This window comes from Puma concolor, unplaced genomic scaffold (assembly GCF_028749965.1).
Source record: "Puma concolor isolate L17-30 unplaced genomic scaffold, mPumCon1.1.hap2 unalloc_scaffold_31, whole genome shotgun sequence".
Taxonomy (NCBI): Eukaryota; Metazoa; Chordata; class Mammalia; order Carnivora; family Felidae; genus Puma; species Puma concolor.
In genome coordinates this window covers 143,135-164,930 of record NW_028240238.1, presented here as the reverse complement: position 1 = coordinate 164,930, position 21,796 = coordinate 143,135, and the positions used below count along the sequence as shown (strand labels likewise).

At 36.6% G+C, this 21,796-nt stretch overlaps 1 protein-coding gene and 3 long non-coding RNA genes across 4 annotated transcripts in view; 3 read left to right on the top strand and 1 right to left on the bottom strand.

Moving 5' to 3' along the window:
• LOC147571283 (EF-hand calcium-binding domain-containing protein 13-like) overlaps positions 1–21,796 on the top strand; it is a 136,013-nt gene that overhangs the window by 83,288 nt on the left and 30,929 nt on the right. Inside the window, 2 exon segments of the mRNA XM_086696454.1 lie at positions 10,530–10,670; positions 16,827–16,852. Of these exon segments, the coding sequence (XP_086552580.1) occupies positions 10,530–10,670; positions 16,827–16,852 (167 nt within the window).
• On the top strand, positions 177–7,090 carry LOC147571286 (uncharacterized). The gene is made up of 3 exons (XR_015247532.1): positions 177–351; positions 6,544–6,687; positions 7,021–7,090. It is a non-coding gene; the product is annotated as an uncharacterized LOC147571286 (long non-coding RNA).
• On the bottom strand, positions 292–20,791 carry LOC147571284 (uncharacterized). The gene is made up of 2 exons (XR_015247534.1): positions 20,747–20,791; positions 292–599 (listed from the first exon to the last, which is right to left on the bottom strand). It is a non-coding gene; the product is annotated as an uncharacterized LOC147571284 (long non-coding RNA).
• Positions 14,636–16,341, top strand: LOC147571285 (uncharacterized). Its single transcript, XR_015247531.1, has 3 exons — positions 14,636–14,726; positions 15,616–15,759; positions 16,208–16,341. It is a non-coding gene; the product is annotated as an uncharacterized LOC147571285 (long non-coding RNA).

The following is a 21,796-nucleotide window of genomic DNA, read 5'->3' as shown; positions in this document are numbered from 1 at the left end:
TTGTTTAAAATAAATGGAGAGCAATGAGACTGATGCGATAGATTTTTAGCAATGCTATTGTAATAGCATAGGCATTAACTAATATAGTGATATACTCAAGAAGTATTTGGAAATAATTGAATAGAAATTGATAATCATATGTATGCAGAAGTTAAGGAAGAAGGAACAGTACAGGCTGACCCCCGGGCTTTTCACCTTTGTTATAACTTGACTATTAACTGCTGACAGATTAATTCAGAAGCAGTAATTCCTTCATCTACATTTTACTTTGCATTACAGAAAATGGCAAGATTACCTTTCAAGAATTTTTTATTAAGTTCTGTGATACATTGAACATGCCTAAAGCCTCAGGTGAGTTCCACTTAATATGTATCTACTGGCTCCGTGTGGAAGGACAGGCAGTGGTTTTCATGTTAAAACAACACAGGATTGGGGCGTCTGCGTCACTCAGTCGGTTGAGCAACTGACTCTTGACTTCGGCTCAGGTCATGATTCCAGGGTCATGGGCTCAACCTGCATCCATTCGCGCTGAGTATGAAGCCTGCTTAAGATTTCCTCTCTCCCTTCATCCTTCTCCCCAGCTTGTGCTCTCTCTCTCCCTAAAATAGTAAACAAACAAACAAAATCTTTTAAAAACCACACAGGATTAGATAAAGCACAGGTAAGTAAGAAACAATATAAAGATAAAACAATATAGGGGCACCTTGGTGGCTCAGTTGTTTAAGCGTCAGACTTCGGCTCAGGTCATGATCTTGTGGTCTGTGAGTTGGAGCCCCCCCATCAGGGTCTGTGCTGACAGCTCAGAGCCTGGAGCCTGCTTCGGATTCTGTGTCTCCCTCCCTCACTGCTCCTCCCCCACTCGTACTCGGTTTCCCTGTCTCTCTCTCTGTCAAAAATAAACAAACATTAATTTTTTTTAAAGATGAAACAATACAGTATTAGTTTATATAACTTGTGTTTGAATTATATGGCAAAGACTGCTAAGTTTACCCCAAACTCAAAGTTATGGGTAGTTTTACTTTGATAGTGCTAGAAAAATATTAGATTATATACCGTTCTCTGAGATTATTCACTAGGTATATCTGACCTGAATTTATCAGAATATTATAAACGATGAGAAAATAATTTTTAGAATGCAAATTGGTGCAGCCACTGTGGAAGACAATATGGAGTTTCCTCAAAAAGTTAAAAATAGAACTACCCTATGACCCAGCAATTTCACTACTAGGTATTTACACAAAAGGTACACAAATACTAATTTGAAGGGCCACGTGCACCCTGATGTTTATAGCAGCATTGTCAACAATTGCCAAATTATGGAAAAAACCCAAATGTCCATGGACTGATGAATGAATAAAGAAGTTACGGTGTATGTATATGTATATGTATATGTATATGTAATGGAATATTACTCAGCCATCAAAAGAATGAAATCTTGCCATTTGCAACAATGTGGATGGAACCAGGCTGGATTATGCTAAGCGAGATAAGTCAGGCAGAGAAAGACAAATACCATATGATTTCACACATGTGGAATTTAAGAAACAAAACGGATGAACGTAGGGGAAGGTGGGGGAAAGAGAGAGAAGCAAACCATATAAAGAGTCTTAACTATAGTGAACAAACTGAGGGTTGATGGAGGGAGGTGGCGGGGGATGGGCTAAAAGGATGATGGGTATTAAGGAGGGCATTTGTTACGTTGAACACTGGGTGTCACATGTAAGTGATGAATCACTAAATTCTACTGAAACCAAGAGTACACTATATGTTAACTAACTAGAATTTAAATAAAAATTTGAAAAATAAAAAGAAGACAACTTTAAAACTTTTGACCAACCTAGCAAAGTGGATTTTATACCTATCTTTTCTGTTTTTATGTATTCTCAACTACTCTCTTGACTATATTTTTGAGGAGCAAATTTATATTTATTGCAGTATAACTTGCATGTAGTAAAATTCACCTTTTTTTAGGTATATCGTTTTTTGAATCCTTAAAAATAATGTCATGTAACCATTACTAAACAGCACATAGACTGTATCACCACAGAAGTTTCTTTGTGTCCTTTTGTAGTCCATCCATTTCGCTAACCCTCATTCCTGGTGACCCCCGATCTATTCTTTGACTCTAAAGTTTTGCCTTTTCTAGGATGTCATGTAAATGGAATCAGAACATATGAAGCTCATTTGAGTCTGGCTTCTTTCACATAGCATATTATACTTTACATTCATCAACTTTTTGCATGCAGTGTGTTTATTTTTATTGATGAGTATTATTGCATTACATGAATGTAATGTTTGTGTATTTGCCAATTGATAAACTATTGAAATTTCCTGGGTTTTGGTGATTATGAGTGAAGCTTCTATAAATATTTATGTACAGGTATTTGTGTGGACATATATTTTCATTTCTCCTAGTTGAATACCTAGAAATGGGATTGCTGGGATATATATAATTAAATTGATAGAAACTGCCAAACATCAATTTATGATAGATAACATCCATTTATGATTAAAAACAAACCTCTCAACAAAGTGTGTACAGAAGGAACATACCTCAGCTTAATGAAGACCGTATACGAAAGGCCACATATATGCTCAATGGGGAAAAACTGAAAGCTTTTCTTCTAAGATCAGGAACAAGACAAGGATGCCTATTCTTGCCAGTTTTTTTGTTTTGTTTTGTTTACTAAAATATAGTTTACATAAAATGTTATATTAGTTTCAGGCATACAACATAGTGATTCAATAATTCTATGTATTGCTCACTTCTCACCATGATAAGTGTAGTTATCATCTGTCACAATAAAAGTGTCACAATACAGTGTTATTGACTATGTTCCCTATGCCGTAATTTTTCTCACTATTTTTACTCAACTTGTATTCACAGTATTGGAAGTCCTACTGAGAACAATTAGGCAAGAAAAGGGAACAAAAGTCATCCAAATTGGAAAGAAAGAAGTAAAACTGTTACTATTTGCAGATAACACAATCTTATATGTAGAAAACCCTAAAGGCCCTATTAAAAAAAACTGTTAGAACTAATAAACAAATTCAGTAAAGTTGCACCATATGAAATCCAATAGAAAAACCAGTTGCATTTCTATTTGCTAATAAACTATCAGAAAGAAATTAAGAAAACTATCCCATTACAATTGCATTGAAAAGAACAAAATCCCTAAGAATAAATTTAACCAAGGAGGTGAAAGACCTGTACACTGAAAACTATAAGACATTGAAGAAAGAAATTGAAGATGATGCAAATGAATGGAAAGATATTCCATGCTTGTGGAGTCAAAGAATTAATAACGTTAAAATGTCCATACTACCCAAAGCGATATACGGGCTCACTGCAATCCCTATCAACATTCCAATGGCATTTTTCACACCTAGAACAAACAATCCTAAAATTTGTGTGGAGCCATAGAAAACCCTGATAGCCAAAGCAATCTTGAGAAAGAGCAAAGCTGGAGCCATCATACTTTCTGATTCCAAACTTTATTACAAAAGTATAGTAATCAAAACTCTATGGTATTGGCATAAAAACAGACATCAGTGGAACAGAACGGAGAGCTCAGAAATAAACCCTTGCGTATACGGTCAATTCATTTATGACAAACGAGGCAAGAATATATGGTGGGGAAAGGACAGACTCTTCAATAAGCGGTGTTGGGAAAACTAGACAACCACATGCAAAAGAATGAAACTGGATTCCTATCTTAGACTATGATTAAATACTTGCACTTGTAAGACCTGAAACCATAAAACTCCTGGAAGAGGGGCGCCTGGATGACTCAGGTAATTGTCTGGCTTGGCTCAGGTCATGATCTCGCGGTCTGTGGGCGTCGGGCTCTGTGCTGACAGCTCGGAGCCTGGAGCCTGCTTCGGATTCTGTGTCTCCCTCTCTCTCCTCCCCTCCCCGGCTCATGCTCGCTCGCTCTCTCTCTCTCTCTCTATCTCTCTCTCTGTGTCACAAAAACAAATGAGAAATGTTGAAAAAAAATTTTTTTAACGTTTAAAAAAAATCTAGGAAAAAACATAGGCAGTAAGCTCTCTGACATCCATCTTGGAAAAAATTAAAAAAAAAACAATTTTGTCTATTAATACGATATCATAGGTAAAGTCAAAGAACAAATAACAATATGGTAGAAACTACAATGTATATCACAGAAGAAAAATAGAAAAATGGGCAAAAATCATGGATATATAAATCATAAAAAAGATCTTAAATGGCTTATGAACATATTAAGAGATGTTTGATTTTACTCATAATACGAAATATGCAAATTAAAATGGAGATACAATTTCTCACCCATTAGATTGGCAAAAATTGAAAACCTTCACAGCATACTCTGTTAGGTTGTAGAGAAAAAGACGTTTACCTATAGCTGGTGGGCATTTAACATGCTACCATTCTAATGGAGGGAATTTGGCAATGTCTAACAGAACCACATATGCCTTTACCTTTGGACCCAGCAATCCTGCTTCTAGGAATTTTCCCTGAAGATACCCTCCAACAATGTGAAAATATAGATACATAAGATTATTCATTACAGAATTATTTGAGATGGCAAAATATAATGAAAATACTTAATGTGTAAACATTGGAGGTTAGTTGAATAAACTTTAGTTTCTATGTACAGTAGAGTATTATACAACTATAAAAAAGAATTTTTTAAAAAGGAGTTTCAGGGGTGCCTGCATGACTTAGTCGGTTAGGCGTCCGACTTTGGCTCCGGTCATGATCTCACGGCTCGTGAGTTCAAGCCCCGTGCCAGCCTGGAGTCTGCCTTGGATTCTGTGTCTCCATCTCTCTCTGCCCCTCCCCTACTCATGCTCATGCTTTCTCTCTCTCTCTTTCCAAAATAAACATTAAGAAAAAAGAATTTCATACCTCTGCTTTTTGTACTACTGATTTTATACCTTTCCAGCATTTAAAACTACAAATTTCCCTCTGAGCACTTTCACAGCATCTCACAAAATTTTATATGTTGTGATTTGATAATCACTTATTTAAAATATTTTCTAATTTACCTTGTGATATCTCATTTGAAACATGAGTTATTTAGAAATGTACTATTTAGGGGCACCTGGGTGGCTCAGTTGGTTAAGTGTCCGACTTCGGCTCAGGTCATGATCTCATGGTTCCTGGGTTGGAGCCTCGTGTCGGGCTCTGTGCTGACGGCTCAGAGCCTGGAGCCTGCTTCGGATTCTGTGTCTCCCTCTCTGTCTGCCCCTCTCCCACCCACGCTCTGCCTCTCTCTGTCTCTCAAAAATAAATAAACATTACAAAAATTAAAGAACTATATTATTTAATTTCCAAATATTTGGACATGTGCTAGGGATCTTGTTACTGATTTCTAATTTAATACACCTTGGACAGAGAATTTATTTCGTACAATTTAAATTCTTTTAAATACATTAAGATTTGGTTTAAAGACTAGCATGTGGTCTACCTAGGTGAATATTCCATGTGCACTTGAAAGAATGTATATTCTGTAGTTGTTGGGTAGTGTTCTATAAATATCATTAGGTTAGATTGTTTGCTAGTTTTGTTGGATATTCTAATTTCTGATTTTTTTTAAACATTAAAATTTTTTTTTGTTTTAATATTTATTTTTGAGAGAGAGAGGGAGAGAGAGAGAGAGAGAGAGAGAGAGAGAGAGAGAGAGAGAAAGAGAAAGAGAGTACGAGCAGGGGAAGGGCAGAGAGAGAGGGAAATACAGACTCCAAAGCAGGCTCCAGGCTCTGAGCTGTCAGCACAGAGCCCAACACAGGGCTCTAACTCATGAACTGTGAGATCGTGACCTAAGCCAAAGTCAGACACTTAACTGACTGAGCCACCCAGGCGCCCTTAATTCTTACTGATGTTTATTCTAGTTGTTCAATTAATTACTAAGTGCAAGATTTTCAAATCTGCAGTTCTGATTATGGGTTCATGCATTCCTCCCTTTAATTCTGCAAGCTTTTGCTATATTTGGAAGGCTCTTGTTAGATGCATACACATTTGATATTGTTGCAAAATTTAATGTATATGACCTTATGAAATGTACTTTGTCTGTTGCTCTCTTTTGTCTTATTTTTGCTGCTCTTCTGTTTCTTTCCCCCAGTTTCCTTACTTATATTTATACATTTATGTGTACCTATTGTCACCTATTTTAAATTATTTTAGGTACATAAATAAATACAAATACTGCCTTTTCTCTTAAGTATAATTTTATATCTTGGGAGATTTTTTCCCCCACTCTTTTTTAAATATAAAGGAGACGGGTGCCTGGGTGGCTCAGTCGGTTGAGCGTCTGACTTCAACTCAGGTCATGATCTCGCGGTCTGTGAGTTCGAGCCCCGTGTCAGGCTCTGTGCTGACAGCTCAGAGCCTGGAGCCTGCTTCAGATTCTGTGTCTCCCTCTGTCTCTGCCCCTCCCCAGCTCATGCTCTGTCTTTCTCTCTCTCTCTGTCAAAAATAAATAAACATTAAAAAAAATTAAAGTATAAAGGAGAAACATGAAAATTCCTTTCTAAGTGAAGGTGATTATCTCTTCCCAGGAAATAAAAATCAATTTTACAACATCAACATTTACAAAAATGAACTTAAAGACATTCCTGTACTTCAGCAAAATTTAAATGCCATTGGAATCTATCTAACAGATGATAAAATAAAGGAGACTTTGGATAACACTCATCCTAACGGTGAGTAATTATTTCAATTTAAAATAACAAATTTTGCGTATTTCAGAAGTTTCACTCTAAATGCCAAAGGAAATATACTGCCATATATCTTTTAAAAGAGAAATTAAAAATTGTTTCTTGTCTATCAATTTATGGGTTTTTATCAGAGGAATTGATGGTCAAAGTGCATCTCTGACAGCTTTATTTTAGGTCGATTCTGCATATCACACGTGTCACAATAGGATTACCAGTCCTCTCCATTATTTTTGTGTTTATAGCTCTGGTGTTATAACATCAAGTGGTCCTTTTTACAATAATATCTAAATTCTTTCTTTTTTTCTTTTTTAAAAAAAGATGAAGTGGTGAGTTTTAAGGATTTCATCAGAGAATTGGACAACAGTGATGAATTTATCGAGTGCCACAGTAAGTATGAAATTCAAAATGCATATGAACAGGAACTTCATTTTTGGGGGTCGGTGTATGTATAGGTATGTGCGTATATAGACTTTATATATACTCTACCAAACCCCCCTTTTATGCATTTTCTCATTTAAACTCAGTTGATGTTGTAAACTCTAGGTTTTCACACATAGATACATATTTTTCATACTGTAATATTCTTGAATTATTTAAAAAAATTTCTGTTGTCTCTCTTTCTTCCTTGTCATGTGTTTTATTGCTATATTCTTTCTTTTGTCCTTCCTAATGCTGATGGGGTTATCCATCTTATAATCAAAGTAATCAAGTTTGGTTTTTTAAATCACATCTAATGACTTTTCCCCTCTGTATTCTTATCTTTCTTGTTTATTTCTTCATATATATATATTTTTACATTTGCTCTCTATCTCCTTGTGAAAAACATTGGCTAAATGCTTAACTTTTTTCGGTTTGTTTTGACATTTCAGCACAGTTCTATCATGAGGACACTAAAACAGCCTTGGACCACAGACATTGAGATTGAGAATTGTAGTCCTAAAACGGGGGTTTTAAAAGAAGTATTGAAATAAGTGGATTCTCTCTAAAGAATCTGTACTTGGGATGCAGTTCCACTCACTATCTCAGGATAAGTTTGGTGGGAACCTTGACAAATTAATTCTATATTCATTATAGAAGATTATAGATCTATGAATAGCTAAGACCCTTTTGGGAAAAAAAAAGATAAAGATCTTGCTTTGTCACATGTTAGTACATAGCATAATGCTGTTGTAATATAGACCTGTGAAAATAGACCAGTGCATCACAATACAGAACCCGGTAGAGACTTCTATTAATGGGAACTCGGAATGTGATAGAAATGACATCATCAGTTAGTGGGGAAAAGATGTATTATTTAGCTTCTGATTTGAGAAAATTGTCTTACAATGCAGAGAAAATGAAGTAGAATCCCTATGTCATACCATATACAAAAATAACCTTCAAAGAATCAAATGAATGTTAAAATGGATCTCAAAGATTAAACTATAAAGCTGATGGAAGAAAATGTAAGAAAAACTATTGTGCCTTGTGGTTATGGATACCTTCGTAAAGATGTTACTCCCCAAAAGCACAACCATGGGGTAAAAAAGGATTTGATTACATCAAAATTAAGGATTTCTGGTAAATCAAGGACTCTAAAACATGTAACAGACTGGAGAAGAAGATAATTACAAGATAACCAACAAAAAATTAATATCTCAAATATAAGGAAATTCTGCAAATCAACAGTAGAAAGAAAGAAATCAACTGGAAAAATAAGTAAGGATATAAGACTTAGTATACAGGAGGAGAAACCCACATAGCTAAATATGTGTATGAAGAGAGTTGGCAATACTCACAAATTGCTAGTGAGTAGGTAAAGTGGTACAGCATTCCAGATTGCAATCTAGCAGTACTTGTCAAATTCAGTATGCATATTTCTTATGATCCAATAATTCTATTCTCAGATAAATAGCCCAGAGAAGTTTCTTGTAGAGACATGTACAGGGATGCTCCCTGCAACATTATGGGAGGAAAGAAATGAAAACAATCTATGAGTCCACGATTGGGGAAATGGTTGAATAAAATACGGTCCATACATACACGTCATAACAGTAAACTAGATTTACATTTGCACCAGAGAGAGACCTCAGTAACAATACGGTTCCATGAAGAAAGGAAAAAATGGAATAAGTGTATAACAAAGAATGCTTTATATAGGTTGGGTTTCTACTAATGCCCATAAAACACAACCATATTTATATCTATTTCCAGGTAAACACTGAATTCTAAATAGAAAGATGAGATTGAAATAGACGGATTGAAAGAAATTGAGAAAGAGATTGAGATTGAAGTGACAGTATTAACAAAGTTGACTTCAGAAACAGATTAGAGTACTCTGTATCCTAAACACATACACATTCTTTTCAAATACTTATGGAATAGCCACAAAAATAGATGATGTATTTAAGCCACAAATAAAAATTTCAGTGAATTCTAAAAATCAGAAGTCATTCACACCACATAGTCTGACCATGATGTTGTGACATTAAAATTATTTGTGAAAGAAAGGAAAAGTGTTGCTTTTAAGATGAAAAACAAATTGCCTTGTAAGTAATTCCTTGGTTGAAGAATAAAAGAAACCTGAAAGATTTTAGAAATGATGACAGTGAAAGCACTATGTATCAAATCGTGTAGAGTGTGACCAAAACAATCTTACAGGATATTTTATAGCATTAAATGCTTTTATTAGAAAACAAGAAATATCAAAAATAATTTATCTTTTTTTGAGTTTATTTATTTTCGGAGAGAGAGTGCGTATGGGGGGGCGGGGGGGGGGGGAGAGCAGAGAGAGAGAAGGAGAGACAGAATCCCAAGCAGGCTCCTTGCTGTCAGCGCAGCTGACATGATCGTGACCTGGGCCAAAATGAAGAGTGGGACGCTTAACCGACTGAGGCACCCAGGCGCCTCCAGAACAATGTATCTTAAACGTTCAGCTTACAGAGCTAACCAGCAGGATAAACAACAAAAGAGCAGTACAATCCCCCTGAAAAGTGCTAGTCAGGAGCTAACAAAGTGGAAAGTTGAAGTTAGTGAAATAGAACACACACACACGCACGCACGCACGCACGCACACACACACGCACGCACACGCACTTATCCATATAACCAAAAGTTGGTTCTTTCAAAAGACTAATAAAGAACTCTTTAGGAAGTATGATGAAGGGGAAAAAATAGGGAGGACATAATAAAGAAGACAGTTGTAACTTGGATACAAGGGAGATTAAAAGATATAAATGAATAACACTTAAGTTAGTAAAGCAACAAATTATTGGCATGTCATCAACAACACTGTCATTCTTTCCAAATGTTTAGATAAAGACAGAAAGGGCTGCCTTTTTTTAATGTTTGTTTATTTATTTTTGAGAGAGAGAGAGTGAGCGAGCATGAGTAGGGAAGGGGCAGAGAGAGAGAGTGCCAGATCTGAAGCTGGCTCTGCGCTGACAGCACAGCGCCTGATGTGGGGCTCGAGCTCACAAACCGTGAGATCAAGACCTGAGCCAAAGTCAGACACTTAACTGACTGAGCCACCCAAGTGCCCCCTTTTGTTTCCCCATCATGGCACTATTTTCTTAGAGATAATTTTGGTATTTTGTTGTTTTGTTTAGCTTCCTGCATTGAACTAGTAAGGTAAACTATTTCAGTGTGTCTTGTTTTCTGATATAAGCATTGTAAACCTATAAATGTTGTAGAGCTTTCAGTTTGGAGAATATTTCAGAGAGACAAAAATCTCTCAAGACTGGGTATTCTAGAAAATGAATACATTTCACCCAAATCAAGTTGTTATGTGCGTCTCTGGATAGACTGACCTACTAGATACCTTTGTATTTTGTCATGTCTCTGTTTAGGAATAGAAGATGCATGTAACATTGTTAATAGTGTCTTTGATAGGAAAGTTGAAGTTAAAGACCTTTTATCTGCATTGGAGGGCCTGGAGAAACCTTTAAATGAAGAAAAACCTGGGGTGTTACTGAACTCTGAAACAGATGGTGAGTTCTTGAGTTACCTCTCAGTTTTCCTGTTTAGACTATATGTGTTCATGCTGGCTCATTTTTTTTTTTTTTTTTTTTTTTTTTTAAGAATACTAATACCATAGGTTTAGGAAGATTGTTATGGGACTGCTATGTTTATAAATTGGTTACTGAGAATTGTTGTAACCCTTTTGGAAAGTGTGTGGATACTCTTCTTTATTTGGAGAAGACTAGTAGAAACAAGTACTGTTTTTATCCAGGTTTTAAAATCGGATACGTCTTGGGGCGCCTGGGTGGCTCAGTCAGTTAAGCGTCCAACTCTTCATTTTGGCTCAGGTCATGATCTCACGGTTTGAGATCACGATCTCACAGTGCTCTGCACTGACAGACGGAGCCTGCCTGGGATTCTCTCTCTCTCTTTGCTCTCTGCCCTTCCCCTGTTCTCTCCCTCTCTCTCTCCCTCTCAAACATAAATAAATAACCATTTAAAAAATGTTTAAAAAGATGTTTTCAAACATTTTAAAAAATAAATAAAATCAGATACTTCTTTTTTAAAGATTTTTAAAAATGTTTTTATTTATTTTTGAGGGAGAGAGAGTGGAGGAGGGTCAGAGAGAGGGAACACAGAGTCTGAAGCAGGCTCCAGGCTCTAAGGTGTCAGCACAGAGCCTGACGCGGGGCTCAAACTCATGGACCATGAGATTATGACCTGAGCCGAAGTCAGACGCTTGACGACTGAGCCACCCAGGCGCCCCATCTTTTTTCTTTTTAGGTCATTTATGCTAGTGGTTTGTCAATTTTAATAACTCTTAACTAATTCCTGGCTTTCTGATCCTCTCTATCGTGTGTGTTTATTGTTTCCTCGATTTATGTTTTCATCTGTATCATTTTCTTCTCTACCATTGATTTTGTGACATTTTGTATATATATTTCACATATAGAATGAAATGATCACAACGATAGATCTAGTTAACACGTCACCATGCATAGTTAAAAGAAGGGGTTTTTTTCTTATGTTGAGAAATTTTAAGATTTACTCTCTGAGCAACCTGCAAATATGCAATACAGTATATTTTTGGATATATATGTATTTTCTATTCTTTTAATTTCACTCTTTCTGTACTCTTCTAAAAAAAGATAAATTTGAAAACATGTAAGGGAAACTAAAATTTGAAAAGAAAGAAACAGGACATAAAGAAATTAAAACTATAATAAAATTAATTAGCAGACAACAATATTAGCAGATTAAACATGGGTGAAGAGAGAAATATGAAGTGCAAAGGAGTTTGAAGAAATTATACAGAATGCAGCATAGAAAGACAGAGTTGGAATATAGGAAAGAGGTTAGGGGCGCTGGGGTGGCTCAGTTGATTGAGCATCAGATTTCTGCTCAGGTCATGATCTTGTGGTTTGTGAGTTAGAGCCCTGCATTGGGCTCACTGCTGGAAGCATGGAGCCCTCTTCAGATCCTCTGTCTCCCTCTCTGCACATCTCCTACTCTCTCTCTCCCCCACATAAATAAACATTAAAAAAAAGAAGAAGAAGAAGAAGCTAAAAGGAAGGCAGAATGAAGAGGTCTACTTATTATGGCAATCAGTTTGAAATATATATGTGTATCTCTGATTACGTTATATATTAGTTACAACTAATATAATGTTCCATCTCAGTAAAGCTAGAAAAAGAAAGAATGAAAAGATGTGATATATATCCACACAGGAGAGAAGAGACAGAGTGGTTGCAGAGAAAATATTTGGAGAACTATAGCTGAGAATTTTCCAGAATGAGAAAGACCTAAACCTACCAATACAAGAATTCCAGTGAATCCCACATAGGATGAAAGGAAATCCATACGTAGGGTTATCATGATGAAACTGTGACATACCAAAGAGAAAGAAAAATCTTAAAGGTAGCTAGAGAGAAAAGTCAGATTATCTATAAAGGAGGAACTGTTTCTTATTCTTGATATTTTTTTCTGGGTCTTGAAATCTAGAGAAACATTTTTGTAAATTGAGGATAACCACCCCACGTTCCCCTCCACTTTGGGAGGAACTTAGGCTTTGTCTGAGCCTTTGAAAGTACAAACTAAAATTCATCCAATTTTGTTTTGTTTTAGTTTTGTGTTTGGCAAACACTCTTTGGGTAAAAACAGTCGCCGTGTTTCTGGATTACAGCCTTTCATCAGTTGTTTGGTCTGGGAATTTCTTACTTTCTTGGCAGCACATTGATGAATTCAAGATTTAAAAAAAATTTTTTTTTTTTAACATTTATTTTTGAGACAGAGAGAGACAGAGCATGAGTCGGGGAGGGTCAGAAAGAGAGAGGGAGACACAGAATCTGAAACAGGCTCCAGACTCCAAGCTATCGGCACAGAGCCCGACGCGGGGCTCGAACTCACGGACTGTGAGATCGTGACCTGTGCCGGAGTCGGACGCTTAACCGACTGAGCCACCCAGGCGCCCCAAGATTTTTTTTTATAGCAATAATTTTATTTAGAATTTTTAGTTGTTTTTAGTAGGAGGGCTGATCCAGATATCTAGCTACTAAATACCAGAAATTGAAATCATTTTTTTCTTTCAATTAAATTAAATCAGACCCTGGGGGCAGGGTGGTTGATTACTGGCACCCTCTCCCATTCCAAAGTCACACCATAATGTGGGAGACAGAGGTAAAACTTCCTTGCATTGTGTTTCTACTGACGCTTTGTTGTTGGAGCCTGTGGTAATCCTGCATCTGTGTGAAGGGAAGCTCCCACAGGGTAATTCTCACTCTTTCCCATCAAACCTCTAGTCTCTCAACCCCTCCCTGTCCCTCTCTTTCCTTCTGTCTCTGTCTCCAGACAAACTCTGCCTCTCTATTTAGGCATTTGGCATATTTTCTTCAATGACTCTAGGTTTTTGCAAACACAGTCCCTACAAAAACTCTCAGTCTACAAAAATCTCAGGAGTGAGGAAATATTTAAGGCCAAGCTAACTGCTTCGAATAGGAAAGATGGGTCAAATTATCCTGCCACTTCAAGAGGTATAGTGCCATAGCTCCAATATTTGCTATTTAGATAAATTACAATAGACTTCAATAGAGAAGGGTAACTTTTGAATCAGGCTCTGCAGAGTCCGCTAACTCAAATGCCTGCAGTAGCCAGGCACGTAATGCAAAATTAATAAAATGAGTTGGTTATAAGACAAAAGGAAGGGGTGTGGACTGTAAGGTAACTTGAGAGCATGTGTCCTAGATGAAGATAGTTAAATTCAAATGGAAAGAAAACCCCACCACTCCCTAGGACAATGAACATGACTGAATCTCAGCTATATTCAGTCTGTGGGCTACCAGCCTATGATCCCTGAAGCAGGCTTCTGTAGGAGTGGGAACACAATCTTTTCCTTCTACCCTTCTAGGTTCCCAGCTGGAGCCCTGTAACAAAAGACAGATCAACAAGAGAAAAGCATTCAAATTTAATATAAATTTTACATGAAAGGGGAATATTCATAAGGAGTTGTTAAACCTTGGTGTTTAATGTTTTGGTGTTAGCTTTGATGAAGCGTGGAAAGTGGTAGAAAACTGTGATGGGACAAAATGATATGAGCTGAGGGTGGTCAACCAGGGGAAACTTAGTAAGGTCTGTTCGTTCAGATTCCTCTTGGTGTCCCTCCAACCCTCAGTCTTCAGAGATAAGGATGCACCCTCCCTCTGGGTATAGCAAGGGCATCTCTCACATGAGTGTCTTATGACCTGCCTCGGGGCAGGGGATGGGGAGGTCTGAATCCTAACTGTACCTTGCAATTCCCAGATTGTGTTTCCTTGCATTCCCTGTTTGTGTGTGTGTGTGTGTGTGTGTGTGTGTGTGTGTGTGTGTGTACACGCACATGCTCATAATCTAAGTGTATTTCTTACCATGCATTATGGTCACAGAAGTTTGAAAGCTGAATGAAATTGAAACAATACCAGATCCCTGCTTTCATGAGCTTAAAATCTATTTAAATTCCATTTTGTTTCTTAACTTTGCAGAAAGTAAAAAGATCTTAAAAGATGTAACTGATGTTTTCACTAATTCACCTAAACCATCAACACCATTCAATAGTAAGTATAGTAAAAGAATGAAAATTAAAAGTAAATTTCTAAGATAATTCAATGGTATTCTTTTTCTAAAATATGGTTTGTTTTCCCCTGTATTTTTAATTCCTTAAGTTTTCTTTTTAATGTATCAAGATGTTATAATCTGCTTTCTTATTCCTTATCATATTTAATCTGTGCTTTGACTGTAATGAATTATTTAGAATTACATTCCTAGAATATGCTTTCTTAAAGCGAAATAGTTTGTCTCAGTATATGCTCCAGTATAAGGTACACATTTTCTCCCCTGGTGAATCTAATACAATTTTCTCTCACCTCCAATAATTTCCATATGCTTCTTTTTCTCACCTATAGTGAAATGTTAAAAAAAAGTACAAAAAAAAAAAAAAAAAGGATTTACTGCATGTAATACTAGTAGGTAGGCTAGCAAGAAAGAGAGGCTTTCTGATGCCTAGGATAGGGTGTGGCTGTTTTTCAGTGCATAACAGATTTATATTTTTCAGTTTTCCTTTTGCCAACTAGCTGGGTTCTATTTTTGATATTTGACTTCATTCCAAGAGCTATTTATTATCAAGCTGTTCTTGAAATGCTTTACAGTCTCTGAAAGACTGGAGCATGTAGTAGAAAAACCTTTGAGGAGAAATAGTTAATAAATAAAAGCAAACTTGTACAAAAATGTTGCAGAAACTCAACTTTTAGCTGGCTAGGGGTATGTTAAATTTTGCTTATTGTTTAAGTGACTTCTGAAAACAAAGCCCACTGACATGTTTTGAAAGCCCTCTAACTCAGAATTCCTTTTGTAATGCATCTACTCTGTGCAGGTTAGGGTGTTAAGTCTAAAAAAGGGCTTTGCCTCAACTTCCTCATCAGTTCTCTATTCTTGACATGTCTACAGATTTATTTAAAGAGATTACAACTCTTGATAAGATCAGAAATGATAAGATGCCTATAAATGAGCTGAGGTCCCAACTCCGGAAGGCTAGAATTCCATTAAGCAACAAGACGTTCCAGGAAATTCTGGGTCAAGCATCTATTGATGGTGAGTCCTTTTTAAAAGAACAATCTCTGTTGAAGTCCTAGTTTTACTGTGTGCTTGGGATATGTTTTATATATGTATGTTTTAGATAAACTAGGTCTTAGAAACATAATGAGAATGTAGGCATACTGAGAACAAATTAAAATTAATATTTTTTTACTCTTGGAAGTATTTTTAAGAGTCACCCTCTGTCTGACATCACATTTGTAAAATGTATACATCAATATTTAATTAAGACAAATAATACGGTTAGAATTTTTTCTTGTTTTAAGGGAATAGATTCGTGGTAAAATTATTTTAAATTGATTAGTTTTTATCTGGCTAATTTTCAGACATTAACAAAATTTGTCCCCCCCCCCCCCCCACACCATTCCCTGTCATGGTTATTTTAATGATGATTATTCACATTGACACCTTTGCCATTTTATAATCCTTATACTTTACTTTTTAGAAAATAGTGAAGTAAGTCTCAAACAAATGTTGGAGGCTTTGAACACAAATAAGCCAGCTCCTGAATTTGAAGGTGGGTCATATTTCCCATTGCCTTTTGTTATTATTAAACAGTATTGTGAGCTATAAATGATATTCAAAAGCTGTATATTTTTATAATTAAAAGTACACAGTTTGACATATGCACACACCTATAAACCTGTCATCACAATCAAGGTAATGAACACATCCCTGACCTGCAAAACTGCCTCATGCTCCTTTGTAATCTCTCCTGCCTTTTTCCCATCCTGTTCCTCATCCGTAGGCAACCACTGATCTGCTTTTTGCCAGTATAGATCCATTGGCATTTACCAGACTTTTATAAAATGGGTATATTCTTTTTTGCAAGATGCTTTCATTCAGCATAATTATTTTGAGATTCATCCACGTAGCATGTATCAGCAGTTCATTCTTATTTATTACTGGCATAGCACTCCATTTTACTGATACACTGGTTTATCTACTTACCTGGTGAGGCTCGTTAGGCTATTTCCAGTTTGGGGCTCTTATAAATAAAGCTGTTATGAACAGTTGTGTACAATTTATTGTATGAATGTATGCTTTTCCTTTCTCTTGAGTAGTTACCAAAGATTGGCTGGTTCACATGGTAGGTGTATGTTTAACGTTTTAAGAAACTGCAAACGGTTTCCAGAGTGGCCACACCATTTTACATTTCCACCAGCAGTGTATGAAGAGGTCCAATTCCTCCATATCCTCGGGAGTGCTTGGTGTAGTCAGTCTTTTTAATTTTAATCATTCTAATAAGTGTGTAGTAGTATCTCATTGTGGTTTTAATTTGTGTTTCCTCACTGATTAATGATGTTGAGCATCTTCTCCTGTGCTTATTTGTCATCTGTGTATCTTCTTTATAAAGTGTCTATGCAGAGCTTTTGCCCGCTTTTAAAGTTGGATGGGTTTTGGGGCACCTGGGTGGCTCAGTCGGTTAAGCCGCCGACTTCGGCTCAGGTCATGATCTCGCGGTTCGTGAGTTCAAGCCCCGAGTCGGGCTCTGTGCTGACAGCTCAGAACCTGGAGCGTGTTTCGGATTCTGTGTCTCCCCTTCTCTCTCTGACCCTCCCCCGTTCATGCTCTGTCTCTCTCTGTCTCAAAAATAAATAAACGTTAAAAAAAATAATACAAAAAAATAAAGTTGGATGGGTTTTTTTTGTATTTCTGTTTGTATTCTGGATACATGTCCTTTATGAGATATATACTTAGCAAATATTTTCTCCGAGTCTTCTACTGAGCACATTTTTCTCTGAGTGTCTTCATTTTCTTAAGTGTCTTTAGAAGAGCATTAGTTTTAATTTTGATGAAGTCCAGTTAGTTTTTTTTTTCTTTTACATATTGTGCTTTTGGTGTCACATGTATGAAAACTTTGCCTCACCCAAGGTTACAAATGTTTTATTATATGTTTTCTTCTAAAAGTTTTATGGGTTTTGGTTTTGCATTAAAAAATATTTTTTTAATATTTTTATTTATTTTTGAGAGAGAGAGAGAGAGAGAGAGAGAGAGAGAGAGAGAGAGAAAGCACAAGTGGGGGAGGGGCAGAGAGAGAGGGCGACAGAATCCAAAGCAAGACTCCAGGCTCTGAGCTATCAGCACAGAGCCTGAGGCGGGGCTCAAACTCACCGGGAGATCATGACCTGAGCTGAAGTTGGCTGCTTAACTGACTGAGCCACCCTGGCACCTCTGGTTTTGTATTTTAGCTCTGTGATCTATTTTGAGTTAATCTTTGTATGTGGAATAAAGTATGGATCAGAGTTCCTTTTTGTTTTGTTTTGTTTTTGCATATGGACCTTCATTTGTTCCAGCACCACTGTTGAAAAGATTGTATTTTCTCTATACTTTCTATACTGAAATTCCTTTGTAGTTTTGTAACAAATCATATAAATATACATATATATTTATTTCCTGGATTCTCTCTTCTGTTTTCAATATAAAGTAATACACCAGTAAAGAAAGTGGTGAAAATGAATAAGAGAATATGATAAAAATAATTTGTAATAACATTAGTCAATACTTTTATATATCTAGCACATCCAATTATCCTAGTTCTTTTTTCTCTGCATCCATTGTGCAAATTGACACTAGACACTTCAAACTAGATCCATACTTAGAGTCTGTGAAAACTTCGTACAGTGTTCATTAAAGAAGGATGTAAATACGACTGTCAAAACCACAGAAAGTTCAGAGCCATGTCGAGAAAGAAGTTGCTGCAGCTGAGGTTAAACAGGTTGTTTGTTGCCTGTTTTCTCCTCTATGGTTTTGATGGTTTCCTGGCTCACATTTAGGTCTTTCACCCGCTTTGAGTTTATTTTTGTGTATGGTGTGAGAGAGTGGTCCAGTTTCCTTCTTCTGCATGTTACTGTCCAGTTCTCCCAGCACCATTTGCTAAAGAGACTGTCTTTTTTCCATTGGATACTCTTTCCTGCTTCGTCAAAGATTAGTTGGCCATACATTTGGGGGCCCGATTCTAGGTTCTGTATTCTATTCCATTGGTCTATGTGTCTGTTTTTGTGCCAATACCATACTGTCTTGATGATTACAGCTTTGTAGTAGAGCCTGAAGTCTGGGATTGTGATGCCTCCTGCTTTGGTTTTCCTGTTCAACATTACTTTGGCTATTTGGGGTCTTGTGTGGTTCCCTACAAATCGAAACATTGTTTCCTCTAGCTCTGAGAAGAATGCTGGTGCAATTTTGATTGGGATTGCCTTGAATGTGTAGATTGCTTTGGGTAATATCGACATTTTAACAGTATTTGTTTTTCCAATCCATGAGCGTGGAATGTTTTTCCACTTCTTTGTGTCTTCTTCAAGTTCTTTCACAAGTTTTCTATAGTTTTCAGCATATAGATCTTTTACATCTTTGGTTAGGTTTATTACTAGGTATTTTATGGTTCTTGGTGCAATTGTAAATGGGATTGATTTCTTGTTTTCTCTTTCTGTTGTTTCATTGTTGGTGTATAGAAATGCAACCAATTTCTGTACATTGATTTTATATCCTGTGACTTTACTGAATTCATGTATCCGTTCTAGCAGCTTTTTGGTGGAGTTTTTTGTGTTTTCCATGTAGTGTATCATGTCATCTGCAAAAAGCCAAAGATTGACTTCTTCTTAGCCAATGTGGGTGCCTTTTATTTCATTTGCTGTCTGATTGCTTAAGCTAGGACTTCCAACACTCTGTTAAATAACAGTGATGAGAGTTCCAAAAGCAAGGGAAATAAAAGCAAAAATGAACTATTGGGACCTCATCAAAATAAAAAGCTTCTGTACAGCAAAGGAAACAATCAACAAAACTGAAAGGCAACTGATGGAATGGGAGGAAGATATTTGCAAATGACATATCGGATAAGGAGCTAGTATCCAAAATCTATAAAGAAGTTACCAAACTCAACACATGAAAAACAAATAATCCTGTGAAGAAACAGGCAGAAGACACAAACAGACACTTTTCCAAAGAAGACATCCAGATGGCCAACAGACACATGAAAAGATGCTTAACATCACTCATCATCAGGGAAATATAAATCAAAACCACACTGAGATACCACCTCACACAGGTCAGAGTGGCTAAAATTAACAACTCAGGAAACAACAGATGTGGGTGAGGATGTGGAGAAATGGGAACTCTCTTGCACTTGTTGGTGGGAATGAAAAGTGGTGCAGCCTCTCTGGAAAACAGTGTGGAGGTTCCTCAAAAAATTAAAAGCAGAATACCCTATGACCCAGCAATAGCACTACTAGGAATTTATCCAAAGGATACAGGAGTGCTGATTCATAGGGGCAAATGTACCCCAATGTTTATAGCAGCACTATCAACAATAACTAAATTATGCTGATTCATAGGGGTAAATGTACCCCAATGTTTATAGCAGCACTATCAACAATAACTAAATTATGGAAATAGCCCAAATGTCCATCAACGGATGAATGGATAAAGAAGATGTGGTTTATATATACAGTGGACTACTACTCGGTAACGAAAACGAATGAAATCTGGCCATTTGCAACAACGTGGATGGAACTGGAGGGTATTATGCTAAGTGGAATAAGTCAGTCAAGGAAAGAGAGATATATGTGTACACTCATGTGTGGAATTTGAGAAACTTAACAAGAGATCATAGGGGAAGGGAAAGGGAAAAAATAGTTTCAAACAGAGAGGGAGGCAAGCCATAAGAGACTCTTAAATACACAGAACAAACTAAGGATTTATGGGGGGGTGGGGATCAGGGGAAAGTGGGTGATGGGCATTGAGGAGGGTACTTATTGGGATGAGCACTGTATGTTGTTGTATGTAAGCGATGAATCATGGATTCTACTCCTGAAGCCAAGAGTACACTGTATACATTGAATGTTAGCTAACTTGACAATAAATTATATTAAAAGAAAAACACACACAGAGAAAGTTGTCCTCTCTCTTTTCTTACAGCTTCTTAAGTTATGAAGGTAAAACAAAATGCAATTAGAATAATCCACTAGGATCTTTATTTGCCACCTACCATTCTCTGAATGCCTGCTGATCAAAGTTTTTAACTGCAGATTTTTCTTGATAGACTGGAATGAGGAAAGTTTCTGTCTGCTGTCAATGCTCCAGCTGCCACAGGGGGATAAATGTAGAACCGGTCAAATTAAAATTTGGCAATATGGAAGTAAAAAAATGTATCTGATCTGTCCCAAAGAGTTGTTATTTGCATGGAAATAAAATCATCAGTTCATTTGAATTCACTGAATTCATTGAATCACATTCAATATATCGCACATTGAATTCATTGAACCACATTCAATATATCACACAAAAAGGAAATACTGTGTTTGAGGGCATGGAGTGGACACGGAGTTGAAGATGTGCAGTAGACAATGGTCTAGCCTAGAAATAGAAACTTGAGAGTCAGCAACATACAGTTTGTAGTGACAAGAGAATTCAGGAATGGTTTATAGAGTGCAACAAGAAGAGGGCCAAGGACACTGAAATGCTAACATTTAAGTAATGGTGGAGAAAGAATAGTTTATAGAGGACGTAACAGGAAGTAACTAGAACGAACGGTAGGAGAGAAACCAAAAGAAAGCTATAGCAACAAAACAAAGAGAAAAAAGAGTTTGAAGGAGGAAAGTATTAGATAAGACCAACAAATTAAGAAGTATTCATTAATTTGGGAATGAAAGAGGAAAGTATTAAATAAGACCCCAAAAAAGTATTCATTGATTTGGCAATAAATAGTTAATGGGTGAACTTGGTAAAAGCAGTTTTGAGAGGGTGGAAGCTAGATAAGACCAGTTTGATGTGTGAATGACAATATGATTGTGATGAATAAGAACATTTCTTTCCAGAAAATAGTTTGGGAAGGAAAGGAAAAGGAAAGAGTAGTGGTTAGAGGGCATCATCTAGGTTCAACAGAAGGCTTTTTAGAAATCTAGACTTAGGAGCTGGTTTTGACATGAATAGGATTTAAATAGGCAGACTGTAGATTGCATTCAGGACAAAAGTTTACGTAGCTAGAAAACCATAAGATGCCTTAAGGGCCAGCAAGAGAACCGATTTAGCTCGCTGT